Raw genomic sequence first — 21,757 nt, 5'->3', positions numbered from 1 at the left:
TGTGAATTGGTCTTCTCTAAAAGCCAGCCAGCCCTTCACTGATAGCCCTGGATAAGGAAGGGCAGATAAAATTCTTTGAAGATGTTTAGCTGAATTCAGAAGCAAAAATCCTACCTCCAGTTGGATCCTCTGTGAGAATGGATGGCCAGCCTTATTTCACAGGCTGGGCAGCTGAGGTTTCAGATGAGCTTATTTGCCCTGTTCCCCGGGGATGCAAAAGGAGGAATGTGACATTCATTCAGGGCTGAGATTTCGCACGTAAAGATAGGGTTGTCGGGATAGAGGGAGAATCTCCCTCTGCCCTTTTCCTTAAGGTTCTTATGGCTGGCCAAATAATTAACAAGACAGGTTAGAAGGAGAAAATAATACCAAGTTTAATAACATGTATGCACGGGAGAAAGCAAGGACACTGCGTTTCTCAACACAATAGCAGAATTCTCATCTTAAATATCATGTTCAGCCAATGACAAAGGAAGATGTTGGGGGTGGGGGGAGTCAGTTACAGGAGATTACCACTAAAGCACAGTAAACAAGAGTGAGGTTATTATGCAGATTTAAGGCCTCACCTTTTACATTGATAAGTTTCTAGAAATGAGGTCATTCCCCCTCTTCCCAATTCAGAGAGGCAGATACCTTTACAAATGGAGATTTCCCTTATAAATGTAAATGTCTGTCCGGCAACTCCTTGCAGGGCCATCCAAAGAATATGGTCAGAGACAGAACTTCTGATAAGATGGGCTTGTTGGTGTCTTTTCTATTGTAACATCTATTGTACATTATATTTACAGCCATCATGATAATAACTCCTTCCTGAAACAGATGTTTTGTTTTAAATTCTTTAGGCAGTTAGTGGGGGAGGTCAAATGCCCTCAGAGAAAACAACCAAGGTAAAGAGATAGATTTCAGGGTGGCCAAATCTTGATCTTCCACAGGGTCATAGAAGGGAATAAAGATTTCAGCAAATTGGTTTTTTGTTCTCTACAGTGGAAGTAATTTAAGAAGATAGTCTCTCACTCCAACTTCTCTTCCCTGTTCTCTATCTGTAATATCGCTGTAAAAATTCTCTCTACAAAAATTTCAGTCTTTTTTCTTTGCAGTCTATTATCATCTTTACGAATTCTTTGACTTCACCACCTTCTTGGCACCACAGCGCTAGCCATTGAGATATTATTATAGATTCAGTTTTGCAATTTCATCCTCTTATCTCTATTTCCTCTGCCATTTCTTAGTTTTAGTTCTTATTGTATCTTATGCTTGAAAACATTTCAAGCTTACAGAGTATATCAGTTCGTTATCTTCTCAACTTTTTATTATCTAAGTGCCCTCAAATACCACTTTTTTTAAAAAAGAAGTGAAATAGATAATAGAACAATATATTGTAATAAATTGACCACTTATAAAATTAAGTTCAACCTGCAATCCCTCCCCACTTAACAGTGACCATCTTTTATAACTCACCATGCTTTAGTTTGGGCAGGGTCAGTTTATCAATGATTTCTGGATGTTTTAAACCACATGAGACAAATACAGTGTAAGGTAAAATTGTTACTCTTGCAGAAGTTGCAGAATATCCTGATGGTTATGGAAGTTGGTGGCGGAGAACCTGAATCATATGAAAAGTAGTTGATTAATTAGCACCTGACAGAATTTGTTAATTTGGTAAGGACAATAATAAGACATAAATGTTGAAACGATAACTTTGCATATCAGAGTATTGTCAAAGGCCACTGGGGAAATTCATAATATTCTCAAATACCACAAAAAATGACCACTTTTTCATAAAAGATGTCATACATGATGGCACCATATACTTCTGTCAGAAAATTTGCAATGAAGGAAATTAAGACTTGAGTCATTTTAATTTTAACGATTTGTTTCTGCTTACTATTAGGTTAAAAAACCCTTTTAGAAATAAAGTGATAAGGGATGTACTTGCTTAATTTTTATTTTTTTTTAAGAAAAAGTCTTTTTCACATTTTAAAAAAATATTTATTTGTATTTATTTTATGCTGAATTTATTTGTGTGCCCAAAGCCTTTTTTTAATTAACTACCACCAATTCTTTTCAAACTCTTTCAAAAAGTTGAAGAGGAGAGAATACTTCTAAAGTCATCCTATGGAGTTAGCACTACCCTGATATGAAAGCCAAAGACACTAAGAGAAAAGAAAACTACAAGTCAGTATCTTTGATGAATATTGATACAAAAATCCTCAATAAAGTAATAACTAACCAGATTCAGCAGCATATTAAAAGGATTATACATCATTTTTAAGTGGGATTTATTTCTGGAATACAAGGTTGTTTCAATATATGAAAATGAATCAATGTAATAAAGCACATTAACAGAATGAGGGGAAAAAACACAGGATCATCTCAATGGATGCAGAAAAAGACTTGACAAAACTAAACATGTTTTCATGTTAAAAACACTAGAAAACTCTCAGAGTAAAAGGAAGCTACTTCAACATAATAAAAGCCAGATATAGAAATACACAGAGAACATCGTATTCAAGGGAGAAAGACTGAAAGCTTTTCTTCTAAGATCAGGAAAAAGGCAAGAATGCCCACTGTCACAATTTCTATTCAACATGGTATTAGATGTTCTAGCCAAAGCAATTAGGCAAGAAAAAGAAAGCAATAGCATCCAAATTGGAAAGGAAGAAGTAATATTATATTTGTTTACAAATAATATCTTATATGTTGAAACCCCTAAAAATTCCACAAAAAAATTTTTAGAACTGATAAATTCTGCAGAGTAGTGGAACACAAAATCAACATGAAAAAATTAGTTGTTCTTCTATACATTAATAATAAGTAATCTGAAAAAGAAATTTAAAAACTTTACATTTTTATTTACAATATCATCAAAAAGAGAAAAATACTTAAGAATCAACTTACTCAAGGAGGTAAAAATTCCAGTGATGTTTTTTGCACAAATAGAAAAATCTATCCTAAAATTCAAATGGACTCTCAAGGGACCATAAATAGCAAAAAGAATGTAGAAAAAGAAGAACAATTTAGAGAAGTCACACTTCCTGATTTCAAAACTTACTACAAAGTAATCAAAACAGTGTGGTACTGGCATAAATACGCACAATATACTAATGAAATAGTATAGAGAGCCCAGAAATAAACCTTTGCATATATGGTCAAATGATTTTTGACAAGGGTGCAAAGACCATTCATTGGAGAAAGGATAAGTTTTTCAACAAATAGTGATGGGAAAACTAGATGACCACATGCAAAAGAATGAGATTGGACCCTTACCTTACACAATATACAAAAATTAACTCAAAATGGATCAAAGATCTAATATTAGAGCTGAAGCTATAAAATCCTTAGAAGAAAACACAGGGTAAAAGCTGCATGTCATTGGGTCCAAATGCCATTGCCAACAATGATTTCTTTCATCTGACACCAAAGACATAAGCAACAATAAAAAAACAACAAATTGGACTTCATCAAAATGCAAAAGTTTTCTGTATCACAAGATACTATTAACAAAGTAAAAAGGCAACCCACAGAATGGTTGAAAATATTTGCAAATCACATATCTGATAAGGGATTAATATCTAGAATATATAAAGAACTCCCACAACTCAACAATAAAAAAACAACCCAATTTAAAAATGCACAAAGGACTTGACTAGACATTTCTCCAAAGACATAAAATGGTCAGTAAACACGTGAAAAGATGCTCAACATCACTAAGTATCAGGAAAATGCAAAATAAAACCACATTGAGATACCTCTTCACACACATTAGAATAGTTTTACTCTCACAAAATCAGAAAATAACAAGCGTTGGCAAGGATTTTGAAAAATTGGAACCCTTGTGCTTGGATGGTGAGAATATAAAACTGTGGAAAACAGTATGGCAGTTCCTTCAAAAATGAAAAATAGAATTACCATATGATCTAGAAATTCTACCTATGGGTTCTGAAATAACAGAAAATATATTTATGGATCTCTGTCTCCAGTTCCTGGCACAGAGCTCCTAAAATCCTTGTAATTTCCTAAATGATAAGAACACTAGGAGCATCTCTTGTTCTAATATTTGTCTTTGACCCCATCCCTGACACAGAGCTCCTAAAACCCTTGTAATTTCCTAAGTGATAAGAACACTAGGAGAATCATTTGTTCTATTGAGGCAACTCTGGGTGGGCTCCTGGATGGGGGCTGGTCACCAGAAAGACCAAGCCCCGATTAGAAGCTTGGAATTTTTAGTCCTATCCCTTATCCTCCAGAGAGGGGAGAGAGGCTAGAAACTGAGTTAATAATTGATCATGCCTACGTGAGGGAGCCTCCATAAAAATCCCAATAGAATGAGTTTCAGAGAGCTTCCAGATTGGCAATGACAAGGAGTGCTTGGAGAGTGGTGCACCTGGAGATGGCATGAAAGCTCTGTGCCCCTTCTCACATACCTTTCCCTCTGAACCACTTCCATCAGGCTGCTCTTGAGTTATATCTTTTTATAATAAACTGGTGATCTAGTAAATGTTTCTCTGAGTTTTGTGAGCCACTCTAGCAAATTAATCAAACCCAAGGGGGAAGTTGTGGGAATCTCTGGTTTACAGTCACTCAGTCAGAAGTACAGGTAACAGCCTGGGCTTGTAACTGGCATCTGAAGTTGAGGTGAGGTTGGGTGGGTGTGCAGTCTTATAGGACTGAGCCCTTAAACTGTGGAATCTGATGTATCTCTGGGTTGACAGCATCAAATTGAGTTGAATTATCTGACAACCAGCTGGCATTCCAAGAATTGCTTGTTGGAGGTGTGGGGAACCCTCTCACATGTGAAAAAATGAATCTCAGAACACCATATATGGGTATAAACCCAAAAGAACTGAACACATATATAAAGACATATACATACACCCGTGTTCTTAACAGCATTATTCAAAATAAGCAGAAGCTGGAAGCAGGCCAGGTGTCCATAAACGGATGAGTTGACAAAAATTGTGGTGTAAAACACAGTGGAATACCATTCACCCTTAAAAAGGATGGAATTCTGACACATGTTATGACGTGGATGAACCTTGAGGACTTTACGCTAAGTGAAGTAAAGCCAGACACAAAAGGAAAAATACTGTATGATTCCACTCATATAAGGTACTTAGAGTAGTCAAATTCATAGGAATAGAAAGGAGAATGGTGGTTCCCAGGGGCAAGAGGGAGGGACAACAGGGAGTTGTTGCTTAATGGGCACAGAGTTTCAGCAGAAGGTGAAAATAGATCTGTGGATGGTTGGAGGTTATCACTACACAGTTATGTGAATGTACTGAATGTCACTGAACTGTACACTTAAAAATGGATAAAGTGGTTAATTTCATGTTATGCATATTTTATGACCATTTAACAACATTAATTATTTTCAACAAATGAACAAACACTGGCTACATGCAATAACATGGATGAATATCACAACCATAACGCTGCATAAAAGAAATTATATTCAAAAGGCTATATATTTTATAATTCCATTTATATAAAATGCAAAAAAGAAAAAAAACTGAGGTCTAGCTTCCAGTAATAGTGGAGTAGCTTGTTGAACTAACACTGTCACAGATAACAATGATAAAATCTGCACGAAATATTATATATATTTATATAGAATCATGTATCTATATGTAATACACATACAATAAATGTGTATATGTATGTATGCATAAATCTCTTCCAAAGGCAAGCAGAACCGAGGGGGAGTCTTCCCTTGAATCATGGGAATTTTACCAGGATATGTTTGCAAGCTTGAGTGTTTTACCTCAAAGCATTCCAAAATCTGTACATGGCCCAGACAGGGGAAAAACTATAGTATTACTTGTAATGTTAGAGGATGTATTTTGGGGCTGGCAGAGTAGCTGGAAAGTTGGGGGAGAAATTTCTGGAAGGGAGGGAACCACAAAGAGGAAAATCTTAAAATATGTATGAAAGTCTGCCCCCCACACACACCAAATTGGCAGATCTTTGAACAACACACATGCAGGGTAGGCCCCAGAGGGCCTAGTGTAAAAACAGCAGTTGGAAGATGAAAGAACTGAATGAGGATTTCAGCTATGCCGGTTGTAAAGGAGATAGGATTGGAGTTTCAGTCCAGCCAAGTTAACTCCCTGCTAGAAAAATAACAACACTCTTCAAAGGGACACAATAGAATCCAGAGTCTCTATAACTATCATCCATGGTTTCCAGTACATAATTTAAAAAATCATGAGATTTGAAGAAATAGGAAAATATAATCCATATACGACCAAAAGTGGGCAGTAGAAACTATTCCCAAGGTGTTGCAATTAGCAGACAAGGATGAGAAAGCAGCTTTTATATAGATGATCATGGTGGTAAAGAAAAATATTCTCATAATGAATGAACAGATATAGAAACTCAGCAGAGAAATGGAAATTACAAAAAAGAACCAAATAGGAAGGTGAAATACAGAAAATATTTTTGAGTTTACCAGTAGATTAGAAACATTAGGAGAAACATGAAGATAGAGCAATAGAAATTATCCAGTCTGAAGAAAAGAACATAAAAGTTTTGAGAAAAATGAAGAGTGCCTTAAGACCTGTGAGATGAGTGAGTCCCCATCAGAGAGGGGAGAGACAAAAAATTAAATGAAGCAGAAAGGCAAATCAATGAGTAATAGCATAAAACTTCCAAAATTTCATGAAAAATCTAAAATTTTAGATCCAAGAAAGTCAGGAAACCCACAAAATAAAATACAAAATAAAACCATACCTAGGCACATGATAGTCAAGCTGCTAAAATCCAAAGATAAAAAGAAAATCTTGAAAGCAGTCAGGGAAATACACATATACAGGGGAAGACATTACATACAGGGAGAAATAATATGAATGATGGATGATATATTATCAAAAGCAAAAGAGACAAATCAACAACAAAATGACATCTCTCAAGTGCAGAAAGAAAACCCAAAAGTCAACACAGGATCTGTATTTAGCAGAACTCACTTTCAAAAAGGAAGCAGAAGCCACAATAAGATACCGCACACCTATTAGGTGGCTAAAATAAAAAATAAAATTGCAAATACCAAGTGCTGGTGAGGACTAGGAGCAACTAGAACTGGGAATGCAGCATGATAGTTGTATTCGGAAAACAGTTTAGCAGGTTCTTATAAAGTTAAACATACACTTATTATATGACTCAGATATCCCACTCCTAGAGATTTACTGAAGCAAATTGAAAACTAATGTTTAAACAAAAATCTTTGCGTGAATCTTCATAGCCATTTTATTCATAATTGTGAAAAGCCAGCAACAAACTAAATGTCCTTCGTCAGGTGAATGGAAAAGATACTGTGGTGCATCAGTACCTTAGAATACTACTGGGCAATAAAAAGGATAAACTCTTGATTCACACTACAACATGGATGAATCTTGGATGCATATCTCTAAGTGAAGGGAGCCAGATTCAAAAGGCTATATAGTATATGATTCCATTTATATGACTTTCTAGAAAAGACAGCATTACAGAGATGGAAAATGATCAGTGGTTGCCAAGGGATGGAATGGGGGAAGGGGTTGACTACAAAGAGACAGTATGAGAGAATTTTGAGAGTGAAAGAAACAGCTCTGTGTGGTACCGTGGACGTGGATACATGACCATAAAGTTGTCAAAACCCATAGAACTGTACACCACATAGAGTGAATTTTACTCTGCAAATTTTAAAAATCAATCAGGATGCTGGGGAACTCAGATGGAATGCAGTGACAAATGAACCTCACTGTATTACAAGCATGTGACATAACCACACAGAAGGGGTGGGGATGAAAGGTCCTGACCTAAATAACTTTGGAAGACAGTGTTTTGATGGGATACTGTAAAACTAAAGTACTGTACAGAAACACTGTACTCTAGGTGGTAAATTTGTTTTTCATAAGAGTATGGATTAGCGATTCTGAAACTACTTGACACATTAGTAAATATATTGTAGATAACTGGAGTTAAGTTTCTCACTGTTGGTGAAAGAAGTTACAAATAAACAAAAGGAGAATGCTGGAATAAACTCTGTGGTGCTGGATTGGAGTTGGAAGTATCAATATGAATCCATGACTCTTTTAATATATCTATCCAGATAGATAGATAGATTGATTGATATATCGATAGGTAGATGTGTATACCTGAGTTTATATTCATTCATACATTTCCAAGCTCTGCTGAGAGGGTCTAGAAGCAGTGACACCCTAGTATCAATGGGCACACCTAGCTCCCAGATTTTGGTTTCTAAATATCATTCTCCAATAAAAAGAACCAGGTTTTCTTGGAGAACTGGCTAATTCTAGATCTGGGGAGGGGAAATACAATATGAGCCTGGAGCTTCTTGTATTGCCAGAAAGTAGGAAAGTGCTTTCAAAAAAACACAGAAAATGATGAGATGTGTCAAAAGGAATCAATCTTAAAGACTTCCCAATGGCTCAAGCTGGAAAACTGGGAGCAACAAAATAAATAATGGTAGCATTGGATTATTACCCAGAGAATAAAATAAATATCCATGAGTCTGTACTGATATAAGGAAGATTAAATAAGAAAGGAAGAAAGAAAAAAAGGGGGGGGGGAAGAATGAGAGAAAGAGAGAAAGACAGGTAGAAAGCAGGGAGAGGGAGGGGGGGAATATTCCTCACATAATTCCAAATAATAAACGCTGCTGGATAGCATGAAATAGCAAATCGTCACTAGAACACCACAGTAATAATTACTGTAGGCAAGACTGACTGATGAATGCAAAAACTGTGAGTGAAACTTAGAGAAGAAACAGTACATTTGCAGATCCTCAAAACATTTCCCTCCCAATACTAAACATTTTTCTCTTAACTTCTTTAAAAGACCTATGACTATTTAAAGAAAAATCATAACACTGTATTGTGGGATTTATAACATGGGTAAATGTAAAATTTATCACAACATAGCACAAAGGACAGACAGAGGTAAATGGAACTGTTCTGTAGCAAGGCTTCCATATTTTACGTTGCTTAAACTGGTGCACTATTAAGTCTAGGACAGCTGTGATATGTTAAAGATGCATATTGTAATCTGGATCAACCACTAAAAACTGCAAAGGTGTGTCACTTAAATGTTAATAAAGGAATTAAACAGCATACAAAAAGTGTTTGTACAAGAATGTTCACAGGAGATGACCTGCACATCCCCAGGAGGAAGACGAGCCCACTTTGGGGCATCCACAGAGCAGAACGCCCTCAGCCGTGCTGAGGAGCAAATGCTGACACACACGTGCTGGGTGAGTCTCATCTACCTCGTGCCGAGGGAGGCAAGCTGGACAGAAAACAATACACGTGGGCTGATTTCTGCCAAGATGAACCTATGGTGAAAAAACCAGAACAGTGGTTGCCTCGGGGGAAGGAAAAAATTGCCTGGGAAGGAACAGGAAAGAGTTTTCTGGGAGTGATGGAAATACTTTATTCTTAAAGGAGTGAAGGTTATATGGGCATGTTTATTTGCCAAAACTGTACGATTGAGATTTGTGCCTTTCAGTGTGTGTACATCTTACCCCCCAACACATACAAAAAGGACTAAAAGAATAATACAGTGAGGTGAGAATGGGATGGAGTCTGGATAAAACATAAAATGCAGATGATTAGTAGTTGTTGAAGCTGGGTGATGGGCCTACTATGCTATTTTGTTTATTTTGTATATTGTTTAAATTTTCCTGTAATAAAACACTTGTATAAGAAGACAAACTCGATATACAGTGTTTGCTGGTAAGATATTGGTTACCTTTGGGGAGGAAGGGGGGAGAAAGGGATTGTCGGGGCCTGAATGAAGCTGGTGCTAGTTCTTGGTCACACAAGTGTGTTCACTTTGTAATAATTATTTAAGGTTTACACGGATGACCTCTGCATATATTTCTGTATGCATGTTATACATCAATAAACACTTTAAATCCTGCATATTTGCACAAAGATACTAACTCAATATCTGAGAACAACAGCAGTGTTTTGTTTTAAAGTGGAACACGTTCACTCATGACATCATCAGATGGATTTTAATACTCCCAAGTATCTGTTAATGCCCTCACCCTTCCTTGGCATCCTAGATCTTTCCATTTTTGCCTCAATTTGGCAAGTGGCATGGCTTTGAATTTTTATGATGCAATCTTTTTCCATCAACGTCCACCCCCACAATGATGCTCACCAAGGCCTTGACATCTAGCACAGTGCAGTGATCACAGCATGCACTCAAGACCTGTGGGACTGGGTTGAATGAGGAAGAAAACGAGGAGCAATGATGTTCATAACTTATGTGTAGGTGCCATAACGTGACTTAGGAAATTGGTAGGATTTTTCGATAGATTTGCTATGTCTTCTAATTTTTCCTATTTAAAACAATGGGAAGTAGAGTCTCAGAGTTCTTTCTCAGAGAAAGTCTGACATTTCAGGCACAGATTACTGACAACTATTAACGGTATATGACTTTCCCACCTCATCTTAGTTTTAAGTTTTTAATTCCTTACCCTGGAAATGACCTAACTTAGCTTCTTCCAAATCTTGTAGTAATACTGATGCTCCAGAAAGTTGGGCCATGGATATTCTGCTATTGCGTGTCCTCCTTGCAAAGAAGTGGAGCTGCACATCCACCAGTCTAGAAGGGTGTGGTGCTGTAGTATTTGGAGTCAATCAGAGAAGCTAAATGGAAAAACGACTCAAGAGAATTATCGCTATAACCCCCAAGAGCAACAAATTATTTTGTTTAATTATTTTGTGATTCTGTGGGTATATTTAAAAAGAGATATTAAAACTGGTTCCCAAGGAGCCAGCCCTATAGTAGAGCAGAAATTGCAATTACCTTCCTACACAAACTTCCCTGACATTGTGGGAAGGAACAACGGGAAGTTTCAGTGCTGTTGCCTGTGTTAATGAGGCCAAGGAAGTCCAGTGAACAAGGCCTGTGTGCAGCGTCGGAGAAGGGGCTTGCGTGTGGTCCCCTGAAGCGGCTTAGGAGTCACTTACCAGTGCACCTAATTTTCCCATCTGTATATGCAGGAATTGGGGCTGTCCACTGTGATGTTTTCTCCTTTTTATGACATGGCTCACAGCAGTCCTTCTAAGATGCCTGACCAAGGTATAGGCCCTTCAGGCAGGCGGGGTCCAAAGGGAGGATCTCTTCAATGACCCTGACCATGGAGTCCAAAGGGAGGATCATGGCAGCCTGGAGGGATGGAGGGGATAGTAGGACAAGTGGCCTTGAAAAGGCAAATTCCAGGATCCCAGTCACCCGGTATTTCCATTTTAGATATTGAATTTACATTTCAAGTACTGGCCAGGGAGCTTCCACGAGGGCTGCAAGCATCCTCAGCAACAGCCAGGCTGGTGAGCCCTACCCCTACCTGAGTCCCGGCCTCAAGGGATGCAGCCCAACCACACTGCGCATACTCCAGGCGTTGGGCAGGGCATGGAGGGTGGGCGTGGTAGAGAGAAGAGGCATGATAGAGGGTGGGGTGGACAAGGAGAGGAGTGGGGCCCAGGGGTGGAGGGACAAGGAGGGAGTTGGGGCCCCTAGCTCTGCATGCTGGGAGCTTTTGTCTCTCAACCGCTCCAGGCTGGGAGCTTGCAGGACTACAGGACTACAACTCCCTGGATGCTCTGGGCACGGGGCGGTGCCTAGCCCTGAGGGGAAGAGCAAGGAGGTGTGCTCTGCCCTGTGGTCCTGCACCTGCTCCACGGGGACTGAGTCTCAGAGGGATGTGACAGGATGAGAGGGACCAAGGTGTTAGGAGGGTGTAGCGACTGCATTGGCAGCCGCGGGCCTGCATCATGCAACTGCTTTTGTCCAAAATTGAAGCCGGACTCATGTTTATTCCACATCGCCTCCGTCCGTTGCTTGATTCCTCCTCCCACCTGCATATCTGTGGGTATTTCCACAGCCTCCTACCTAGTCCAGTGCCAGGTGCTTCTCTAAAGTGCTTATGGGAACTGGTTTGACATCCCAGAAACTTTCCTCTGCCTGCTGCCATCTGCCTTCTCCAGCCAAAGTGCCATCATTTCATTAGCTTTTCGGAGAAATTCGCCCTGTGTCCCCTCTTGCAAGCACAACTTGAGAGCTTTGCAGGGTGGTAACAGTGGCTGTTGCTTGCCTTTTTCACAGAAGTGGAAGTTGAGGCATCCGTGAGGTTAATCATTGGTTTCCCCAGGATCCGCCAAGGGCAGAGGAGAACAACCCAATTCCCAGGCAAGTATCTAGTAGAACATTTTCACCAACCCATTCCAGTGCAGGGGCCTCTGAAACAGCATCCTTAAGATGAGAATAGCTTAAGCATTTTGCCATTTAGATTGATAGCCTAATCTCAGCTCAGGCCTGAGTGGCCAGTCTCTCAGGGACACGGGTGATGACTCTGATCCCTCAGGAAGAGACTGGTGGTCCATCTTTGGGAGAGGGATGTTCAAGGTAGACAGCACTTGGGCAGCATTTGAAACCCATCAGCTTTAACATCTCTGCTTTGGATTCCGGCAAGTTTTCAGGATAAACACGCCTAGGGATAATCAGATGTACCATATTCTATAAAAATTGTTTAGAGTATTGAAAGGAACAGAGCATAAAATATCCTGCTTATTTGCAAAAGATGAAATGCAACCAAGACCTTGTTTTTTTCTTTTGTTTTGTGAGGAAGATCAGCCCTGAGTTAACATCTATGCTAATCCTCCTCTTTTTGCTGAGGAAGACCGGCTCTGAGCTAACATCTATTGCCAATCCTCCTCCTTTTTTTTCCCCAAAGCCTCAGTAGATAGTTGTATGTCATAGTTGCACATCCTTCTAGTTGTTGTATGTGGGACGTGGCCTCAGCATGGCCGGACAAGCAGTGCATCAGTGTGTGCCCGGGATCCGAACCTGGGCCACCAATAGCAGAGCACGCACACTTAACCGCTAAGCCACCGGGCAGGCACAAGACCTTCTTGTTAATTTTTTTCTGCTCATTCTCTTGCCTGTACTGTACGTTTGAATGCAGAAACAAAAAACTTGAATTGCCAAATTCTTTTTTCCTGAGATTGGTAAATTAACTTAAAAGTCTTATTGAAACTTGTGGAAGAATGGTTAGCAGCTTTCATGATTTATGTCATCTCTAAAAATCTGGGCGTTGATCTACATGAAAAAAAGTCCTTGTTTATATTACACATCCCAATAGGTTACATTTCTGATTCCAGAATGTGGGATATTATCAAAACATCTGAAAAACCTGGTCATGGAATCTAGACCCTGTCACTTTGTCAAGAATTTGCCCCTTTATGAATTAATGACACATGAATTCTTTAACATTTTTGTAAAGAATGGAAGAGAAACTCTGTAGTGTCTCTGAATGTGGCAAGATGGGGAATTCTCATTAGACCACATCCTTGGGTTCTTCTCTTGTGTTCAATAGGCCCGGGTGATAGTCTGTGTGGTCAGGTGCAGTGCGACTCCCCCAGGCCCCAGTGTTCCATCCTATTCTGGCCTGTGCCTTCTTCAGGGGGTTCTGATTACACTCGTCCACAAGGGTTGGAAAGAGACATTGTAACATGAGGATATTGATCATCTTATTTTTTTTTAAGTCTTTTTTTTTTTTTTTAGATTTTATTTATTTATTTTTTCCCCCCAAAGCCCCAGTGGATAGTTGTATGTCATAGCTGCATATCCTTCTAGTTGTTGTACGTGGGACGCGGCCTCAGCATGGCCGGAGAAGCAGCATATTGGTGCGCGCCCAGGATCTGAACCCAGGCCGCCAGCAGCAGAGCGCATGCACTTAACTGCTAAGCCACGGGGCCGGCCCTCATCATCTTTAAACAAGGATTAATGGAGAGGAAAGTCTCAGGGTGTGTGTGCTCCGATGTACTGCTGTTGGGGTGTGGCCGCAGTGAACACTCTGCTCCCAGCAGTCCCCACAATGGCTGTCTCAGACGTTTGATCTCCTGGTGCCACCACAGCAGCTGTTGACAGAGCTGGGAACTCATCGTGGTTCAGTGTCTTCCTTCAGATTTTGTGGCTCTGACCCTCCTCTGCTCGCCCCCTTCCTATTCCTATCTGCTGCGTTGATTGCTTTTAGTTGTTTCCTAGGAGCCACTGTGTGTAACTGGATTTCAGTGTCTTTAGGGACCCACCCTCACTACACGAGTCACTGTACAACAGCCACTTATCCTGGTGTAGCCCATGTTCATCCTCTCTAGTGGAGCTGTGAAGAACCTTGCTTACTCGGAGCTCCTCTCACTCTCATGCTGCTGGGGCTGTTATGAAGCTGAGCATCTCGTCTTTGGTCTCATCAACATTATTCTTTTCATTGATTATTCTGAAGTCGGAGACGGCTTTGTTAATAATATGGACACTGGCTGTCACAGGCACTTTTATGTATCTTCCCCAACAGGTCTGTGAAGTAGGCCTGTCATCCCCATTTTACAGGGGGGGACACTGAGGCTCAGAGAGGTCGAGTAGCTCCCTTCACGCAGTTTCTTGGTACATTTTGAGTCTCCTCCTGGAACTCCACCTCTCAGGTGTGTGCACTTAGCTGGTGTTCCACTTTGTCCCTCTCTACCAGCCTCCCCAAAGGCACATGCTCCATCCTGAGTCCATTGTCTGCTTGATGGCAGTCACCCTGCACAAACAGGCCCTGGGCAGGGAATGGACTAGTGGGGCGTAGTCCTCCAGCTTACCTTGGGCATGTTCTAGGTTTATTGTGAGAGCTGGATCAGTGGAAGATACTGACCGTCACTCACCTGGAAGGTTTGTTACGTAGAAATACTCCACTGACTTTTTGCAGGTGTCATGTCTTCTTTGTCTTCATTGCTCCTCTGGGCTTTCTCCTACAGTCCGTGCTGTGCAGTAACATACAGTACAGAGACTGGTGAACATAATACTGTTGCCCTGCACCAAATGGTTACATCACTCATTTTTCTAATTATGAAAGAAATACATATTGTAAAAAAAGTCAAAGTACACAGATCTATATAAAGTGAAACCCACCCCTTTCATCCCCTTCCCTGAAACTCACTCCCCTACTCAGAAGCCACTATTGTTAACAGGGTGGGGTTTATTCTTCTGGAAATTTCCTATGAATTTATAAATACACATAAAGTATTTTAACATAAATTATATAACTACGTCGTTTTGCAATTTGCTGTTTCCCAAATCATATATCATAGACGTCTCCCCTTATCAGTGCACATCATTCTAACTTACCATTTTAGATGTTTTAGAGGTATTCCAAAGAACAGGAATACCATAATCTGTTTACTTCTTCTTTGATAGAAATGGGATTACATCCAGTTTCACTATTATACATAACGCTGCAGTAAAGATCCTTGTATGGAATTAATTACACTGTTATTCAACTGCTCAATTTGCTTTGTTTCCTTTTAGTCAGAGACTATGACGTAACATTTTCATGGTAATTATAGGGAAATTAATTTTATCATGGAATAAATACATTTATGGGGAAACTGGACTTCAAGGTCATCCATCTCAATATTCTGGAGAAAAATCATGAAATTTAGAAGGTGTGCTCCATCACATTCTAACAAGTCATGTTAACAATTTAAAGTTGAATGTTTGGCTAACCTCTACTGTCTCTCTTCCGAAGATGGATGACTTTTTCTTTTCTTGGAAACTTCTCACTCCAGGGGCTCTCAGTTTGGCTTCAGAGAGGATAAGATATTGGTGTTGTATCTGTTTCTCTTCAGCTGTAGGTTGCATCTTCTAAAGATCATAGAATTGAACATGGTCCAATCGATATATATGATTTGAGTCAAAAATTCAAAGTAATGAACCTAAGAGAGGAATCTATAACTTGGGTTCTTAATAAAAAATTTCCTTTGATATCCCTAAGTTTCTGTGATTACTAGTAAAAACTCACCTATGGGTGAAGAGATGTAGTTCTTCTGGCAATGTCTGGCTTGAACATCCATAGTTAAGGCTGCCACACCCGTATGTAGATTAGACTTGATCTTTTGATGACCTCTACCCTTGGTGTTTGACCTGGGAAAAATAAGAATTTAAAAAAGCTGCTGTTATTAGCACTCAATGCTAGAAATGCCCATTAAAGAGTGAGTTTGATTTGGTAAACCAAAGGGAGTATAAGCAGAACAAAGTCTTTAAAATCTCTAAAATTTCAAGAAATTCTAATTTTTTAAAATATAACTCTATTTTTGCCACAGTACAAACTGTGTATATATGAATGAAATATCCCTCTGTCCATTTCATAACTTGTTTCCATTGATTTGATGGATTTATCCTCTAATCCGGATTCCAAGTGTGAAAGAACATCTTGGTCCTTCAAAGAAAAGAAGCCATTGAAATTTGATTTTCTTTTAGCTTGGCATCCTACAGGTTTGAAGAATAAATTATCATGTAATGATACAATGATTCTGAAATCTAATTGTTAATTAGAGGGGTGTAAAGGATGATTGAATGGTGTTTCTTCCCCATGGTCAGGGGTATTGTACACATGGACGTGTAAACATGATTTAGGAAGCTGCTTCAACTCCGTGACATCCCTGAGAAGCACAGTGCAGGAGGATCTAGGCACACAGCCATCTGCCTCGATCTCCTGGATTACATGTAGATCCAGGGGTCTTGAGAGTGGCTTCAGAGCAGCTAACTTTTATCTATTTCTCCCCTTCCTTCTCTCCAGCTTATCTCAAACAGTCTTGACTATTATATTTTAAAGTAAGACCAATTATAGTTATTTACATGAGTTTCTTGTTTATTATTGCAGAGTAATAATCAGGCATACCATTAAAGATCATTTAATTGACCTAATTAAATTTGTTGTACCTTATAATAGATTAGAACACTGTTTAGTTCAGTGTTTGATATTCACCAAATGTGTTAATCTGCTTACAACTGCCATGTGTCTCACTCTTCTTAGATGTGCATCTTTGGCCCATCACAAGATTTTAGTGAATGAAATCATCATAAATTAAGATAATGTACTGTCTTTTGGATGATAAGGAGGCATATGTGTCCATTTTGGAAATATGCCCATCTGTCTTTGCTCCCCATGGGAAGTTTCTGATCACTAGGTCTCCAGGTGGCTTGCACAAGCCCTAGGTCTGTAATAGTTTGGTGCCTCTCCTTCTACTTGGGGTAGAAATAAAAGAGATCAGAGAGACTTATTAAAGTTTTGGTTGCATGAAGTCTTCGATGAAGAATATTCATACATATTGTTCTGGATAGCTCTCTGTTCCTAAGAGTACTAGTTACATTAAGGGCTTGTCAGGAACCGTGAAAGGTATGATATTTTACCTTATCTGCAAGCTAATAAGTCAGCTTACCATGGTCTTATAGATGCTGGCAAAAGAAACTTGACCCATGGGTCAGAGACAAAGGACTTAATGACACAACAATACTAGTGGCCAGAGTATCAACATTTGCACCAGTTCACTAAATCCCACTTCCTACAGGGTGATACACAGTGGGCCAGGTGACATGCAGAGGGTTGCAAGAACTCAGAGCTTAAGGAACTCAAATCTTTGATAATGGGCAGGAAGTCTGCTGACCTTTGCCCCAGGGAGGGGTGTTATTTCTATTATATTGGGCAGTAAGCAAGCCTGTCCTTTGCTCTAGAGGAGGCCACTATTTCTATCTTCCAAGGCTGACAGCTCTACACACATCCTTGAAAAGATATCCTGGCTTCACTGGCTTTCAAAGATAAGCTTGACTGAGACTCGATCATCATTCAGTTCTTCTGTTTCCTTTATTGAGATTGTGCAAATATGCTCTTTTCTCTGTAAAGTTCACTAACTTTATTCATACATAAGGGATGGTTTTGGTTTTATTTATTAAGTTGAGATTTTCGTATTAGAGCAAATGATGAACTCTTATGGGTTGGATCTGAAAGTATGCTTTTCCAGGATAAATGTGAAAGAAGATCAGGGCTCACACAACTCTGCCACAAGGAGCTGATAGCAACTCAAATGATTTTAATTTGAATACTCTTTTGTACAACTTTCTTCCATCTTCCTTCATCCTCTCTGCTTCCTGTAACTCCCATATAGGAGTGGGGCAGTTTCAAGGATTCACTGAACTCCTTTACAATATTCAAATCATTTTGTCTGTTGTGTTTTTTTAATTGAGGTAAAGTTGACATACAACATTATATTAGTTTCAGGGGTACAATTTAATGATTCAATGTTTGAGTATATGTCGAAATGATCAGCACAATAAGCCCAGTTAACATCTGTCCCCATATATAGTTACAAAATTTTCTCATGTGATGAGGACACGGCGTATTTCAAGATGCAGAAGAATCAACGATGATGTCATACTTTTCCATACACAGCTTGATGAATTAGGACATAAGTATACACCCTTGAGACTGTCACCACCATCAAGGCCACAAACATATCCATCACCTCCCAAAGTTTTCTCTCACCTCCTTTATTACTATTATTCTGTGGTAAGATCTCTTAATATCTACTCTATTAGCAAATGTGATGTATGCAATACAGTCTTGTTACCTGTAGGCACTATGTCGTAGCCTACATCTCCAGAACTTATTTATCTTGATAACTAAAACTTTGTATCCTTTGACCATCAGCTCCCAAATTCTCCATCCTCCCAACCCCTGGTAACCACTATTCTAACCTCTGCTTGTATGAGTTTAACTATTTTAGTTTCCACATATAAGTGAGTATTTGCCTTTCTCTGTCTGCCTTATTTCACTTAGCCTAATGTCTTCCAGGTCCATCCATGTCGTCAAAAATGGCAGGAGTTGCTTCTTTTTTCAAGGTTGACTAATATTCCATTTCTTTATCCTTTCATCCATCAGTGACATTTAGGTTACTTCCGTGTCTTAGCTATTGTAAATTAGCTGCAATGAACATTAGAGTGCAGGTATCTCGCTGAGACCCTGATTTCAATTCCTGTGGGTATATACTAGAAGTGGGATTGTTGGATCATGTGCTAGTTTTCATTTTTGGAGGAATCTCCATACTGTTTTCCATAATGGCTGTACTAGTTTACATTCCCACAAGGGTTTCTTTTCTCCACATCCTCACCAACATTTGCCACCTTTAGTTGTTTTGATAATCTCCATCTTAACAGGTGTGAAGTGATAGCTCATTGTGGTTTTGATTTGCATTCCCTGATTAGTGATGCCAAACACCTTTTCATACACCTATTGGCCACTAGTATGTCTTCATTGGAAAAAGTCTATTCTGGTCCTTTGCCAATTTTTTTTTTTGCCTTTAATTTTATTTATTTATTTATTTTTCCCCCAAAGCCCCAGTAGATAGTTGTATGTCATAGCTGCACATCCTTCTAGTTGCTGTATGTGGGACGCGGCCTCAGCATGGCCAGAGAAGCGGTGCGTTGGTGCGCGCCCGGCATCCGAACCCGGGCCACCAGTAGCAGAGCGTGCGCACTTAACCGCTAAGCCATGGGGCCAGCCCCCGTGTCCACTTTTTAATTGATTTTTCTTTTTGTTATTGACCCAACACAAAAAAAGAGAACAAAATTTTCAGGCATTATGAGTGCTTCCCAGTTGATGCAGATGGTTTTGTATTTACAGTGGTACCAAAAGATCATGTTTCGTGCTTTTTCTTCAGCTTGTTATAAGACCAGCAGTAGCTGCGGCATGGCAGATAATCGGGATCTTCTGGGTTTGGAGGTTTACAACATAACTAAGTGGTAAGGAATTTTTTATTATTCCAAGGAAATTATTGAGATCATAGTCCATGGAATCCAGGATTGATAGGGGTAGGAGGAAATTAAGGTGAGGATCGGTGATCTGGCATTACTTCTTATCTTGAGGCACAGGTATCCACTGTATGAGTGTTTGAATAAAAGTATTAGATATCAGGAATTTGTGGTAAGTGAATATGTTTTCTGAATTATTTACTTTGAACATAACCATTTGGATTATGTGAACATCTGGGATGTGGGAGTAAGTCGCTAACAAGGGCTGGTTGACAATGTCACTATTGATTTCACTTCTATGAACACCGAGTGGTCAATGGATTAAGCAAATGAGTAGTCAGAAAACACAGAAATGGTGGGATTTGGGATTTAGTAAAAGATTGGGGACCCACTGTCCTGAGATGGAGTGCCAGGACTTGTACAGTTGAGAGTGACAAGGACAAGAAAGGAATAGAAACACACTCAAACAAGGAGGGGGTGTTAACAGGATGGAGGGAGAGAAATGATCTGGAGTAGCCTTGAGTTTTGACCTGGAGCTTTCTGTTCTAGATGCAAATCTGCCTGATGACATCCCAGGACACAGGTCAGATCCCCAGAGGATAGAGGCAGGGTGGAAGTACAAAACAGCCAGGATAATTGTCCTAAAATGGCAGGCATCCTTTGTCATTTGACCCAATATCATGATTTATTTTTGTAGGGTAAGAGGAAAAGAAGGATAGTCATGTCTTCACAGAGGAAGCAGCGTGACTGTGGGAACCAGTCCAAACCAAAGCCTGGTTTAAGCATCTCCATCCCTTTTAGGATGTCCAGTGACATAGTCAAGGGGCCGGTTACTAGAATCCCATCCCATCCTAGCAGTGACGGGTCTCTGGGAGGACACCTTGGACCAGCCCCACCAGGTCTGCTGGCCCGAGAGACCGCGAGGACTCCAGGCCTGCAGCAGTGCAGGACTACTGGTAAGTCCTTTCAATCTTGCCAAAGCGTTGCAAAAACTTGCACCTAGTCACACAGGTGAATCCCTGCCAGGTGTGCTCGCAGGTGGTCTGCACTCCAGGTCCCATGCCCACTCCTGCGGGTCTTCAGATTTGGCAGAGATGATTCCAGGAGCTGATCTGGGCATTCCACAGTTCCACTGCCAACAATTTCTGGTGACTGTGGAAGGTATCAGGAAAGAGGAAAGGGCAGTGAAGAGCACAGGAGAGAGACTGGTGGTAGCACTGATGGCGGACAGACTTGCTAGCGAGGCAGAGAAAACGAGGGGCCAAGAAGGACGTCCTGACAGCAGATGAAATGGAGCAGGCACCTCAGTGAGGTCTCATGGTTGCGTCCCTAATGTTTCCTTGCTTTGAGCTCTTGAAACTTTAAAACATACCAATACGTTTCTTTTATTAAACTCTGCTGTGTGACATAGAAAATATAGACAGCGGTTTCTTTCTGAGGTGAGAGGTTGAGTTTCAGGTGAGGAGAGAAAGATCTTTTTTCATGCTGTTCTCTCATTTTCTTTTACTACGTACATCATTTATTTTTACTTTCAAGTCAGCAGCGAGTTACCAACGTCAAGGGGATGATTCAGTTTTTCCCCTCACAGTCACAGTAAAACGTACTAAAAGTGGATTATTCTTTTTGTGTAATATTCCAATAGATTCCAAAATATTGTTTCAAAAGCCCTTTGATATCTATGTACTCAAATTAGGTATTTACTTCTAGGTCTCCATTTTTATGTTCTTTGTTGCATGCTAATTCAGTGTTACATCTAAGGAAATACCAGATTTCCCTCAGTTTTTTAGATCCATATGTGTTGGAAATTTGATTCATGAAGATGGACATGGCAGCTGGGGGATCGTGCTATTATCAAAAGAGGCCTTTTCAGCATCAGTAATCTGACAAGAACCCACTGCTTGTTGGGATTTAATTGTCTATTTGAGGGATCAAGCTTTCACTGTTGGCACTTCTCTTTCTCTTTGGAGGGAAAGTACGGCCTTCCCAGTCTTTCCATTACCAAATCACTTTCCTGGGTGGCTGTGCTGTGTCAGGAAGGGCCTGGGATGCCGGGAACCAGTATTCATCATCCGCTTCTGGCTGTCCTGAGAAGGCTTCCCTGGCAGAGTCCAGCCTGTGTGTCTGGGTGACA

The 21,757-nt window shown here is 39.9% G+C and overlaps 1 protein-coding gene across 16 annotated transcripts in view; it reads right to left on the bottom strand.

Moving 5' to 3' along the window:
- LOC131402331 (ral guanine nucleotide dissociation stimulator-like) overlaps positions 1–21,757 on the bottom strand; it is a 216,405-nt gene that overhangs the window by 89,291 nt on the left and 105,357 nt on the right. For 7 of the 16 annotated variants that reach the window (XM_058537161.1, XM_058537164.1, XM_058537163.1 and 4 more), the window contains one exon: positions 15,842–15,963. The exons of 1 other annotated variant lie outside the window; for it this stretch is intronic. Coding sequence is in view for 1 of the 15 variants with exons in the window: in XM_058537163.1 (XP_058393146.1) it covers positions 15,946–15,963 (18 nt within the window). In the remaining 14 variants the exon portion in view is untranslated. Of the gene's footprint in view, positions 1–14,070; positions 14,805–15,546; positions 15,685–15,841; positions 15,964–21,757 lie in introns of those variants that run through there. 8 more of the 16 variants (XR_009218548.1, XR_009218547.1, XR_009218551.1 and 5 more) reach the window with 3 other exon arrangements.

Source organism: Diceros bicornis (genome assembly GCF_020826845.1).
Source record: "Diceros bicornis minor isolate mBicDic1 chromosome 7 unlocalized genomic scaffold, mDicBic1.mat.cur SUPER_7_unloc_3, whole genome shotgun sequence".
Taxonomy (NCBI): Eukaryota; Metazoa; Chordata; class Mammalia; order Perissodactyla; family Rhinocerotidae; genus Diceros; species Diceros bicornis.
The sequence above is the reverse complement of the archived record's forward strand: the minus strand, read 5'-3'. Positions and strand labels throughout refer to the sequence as shown.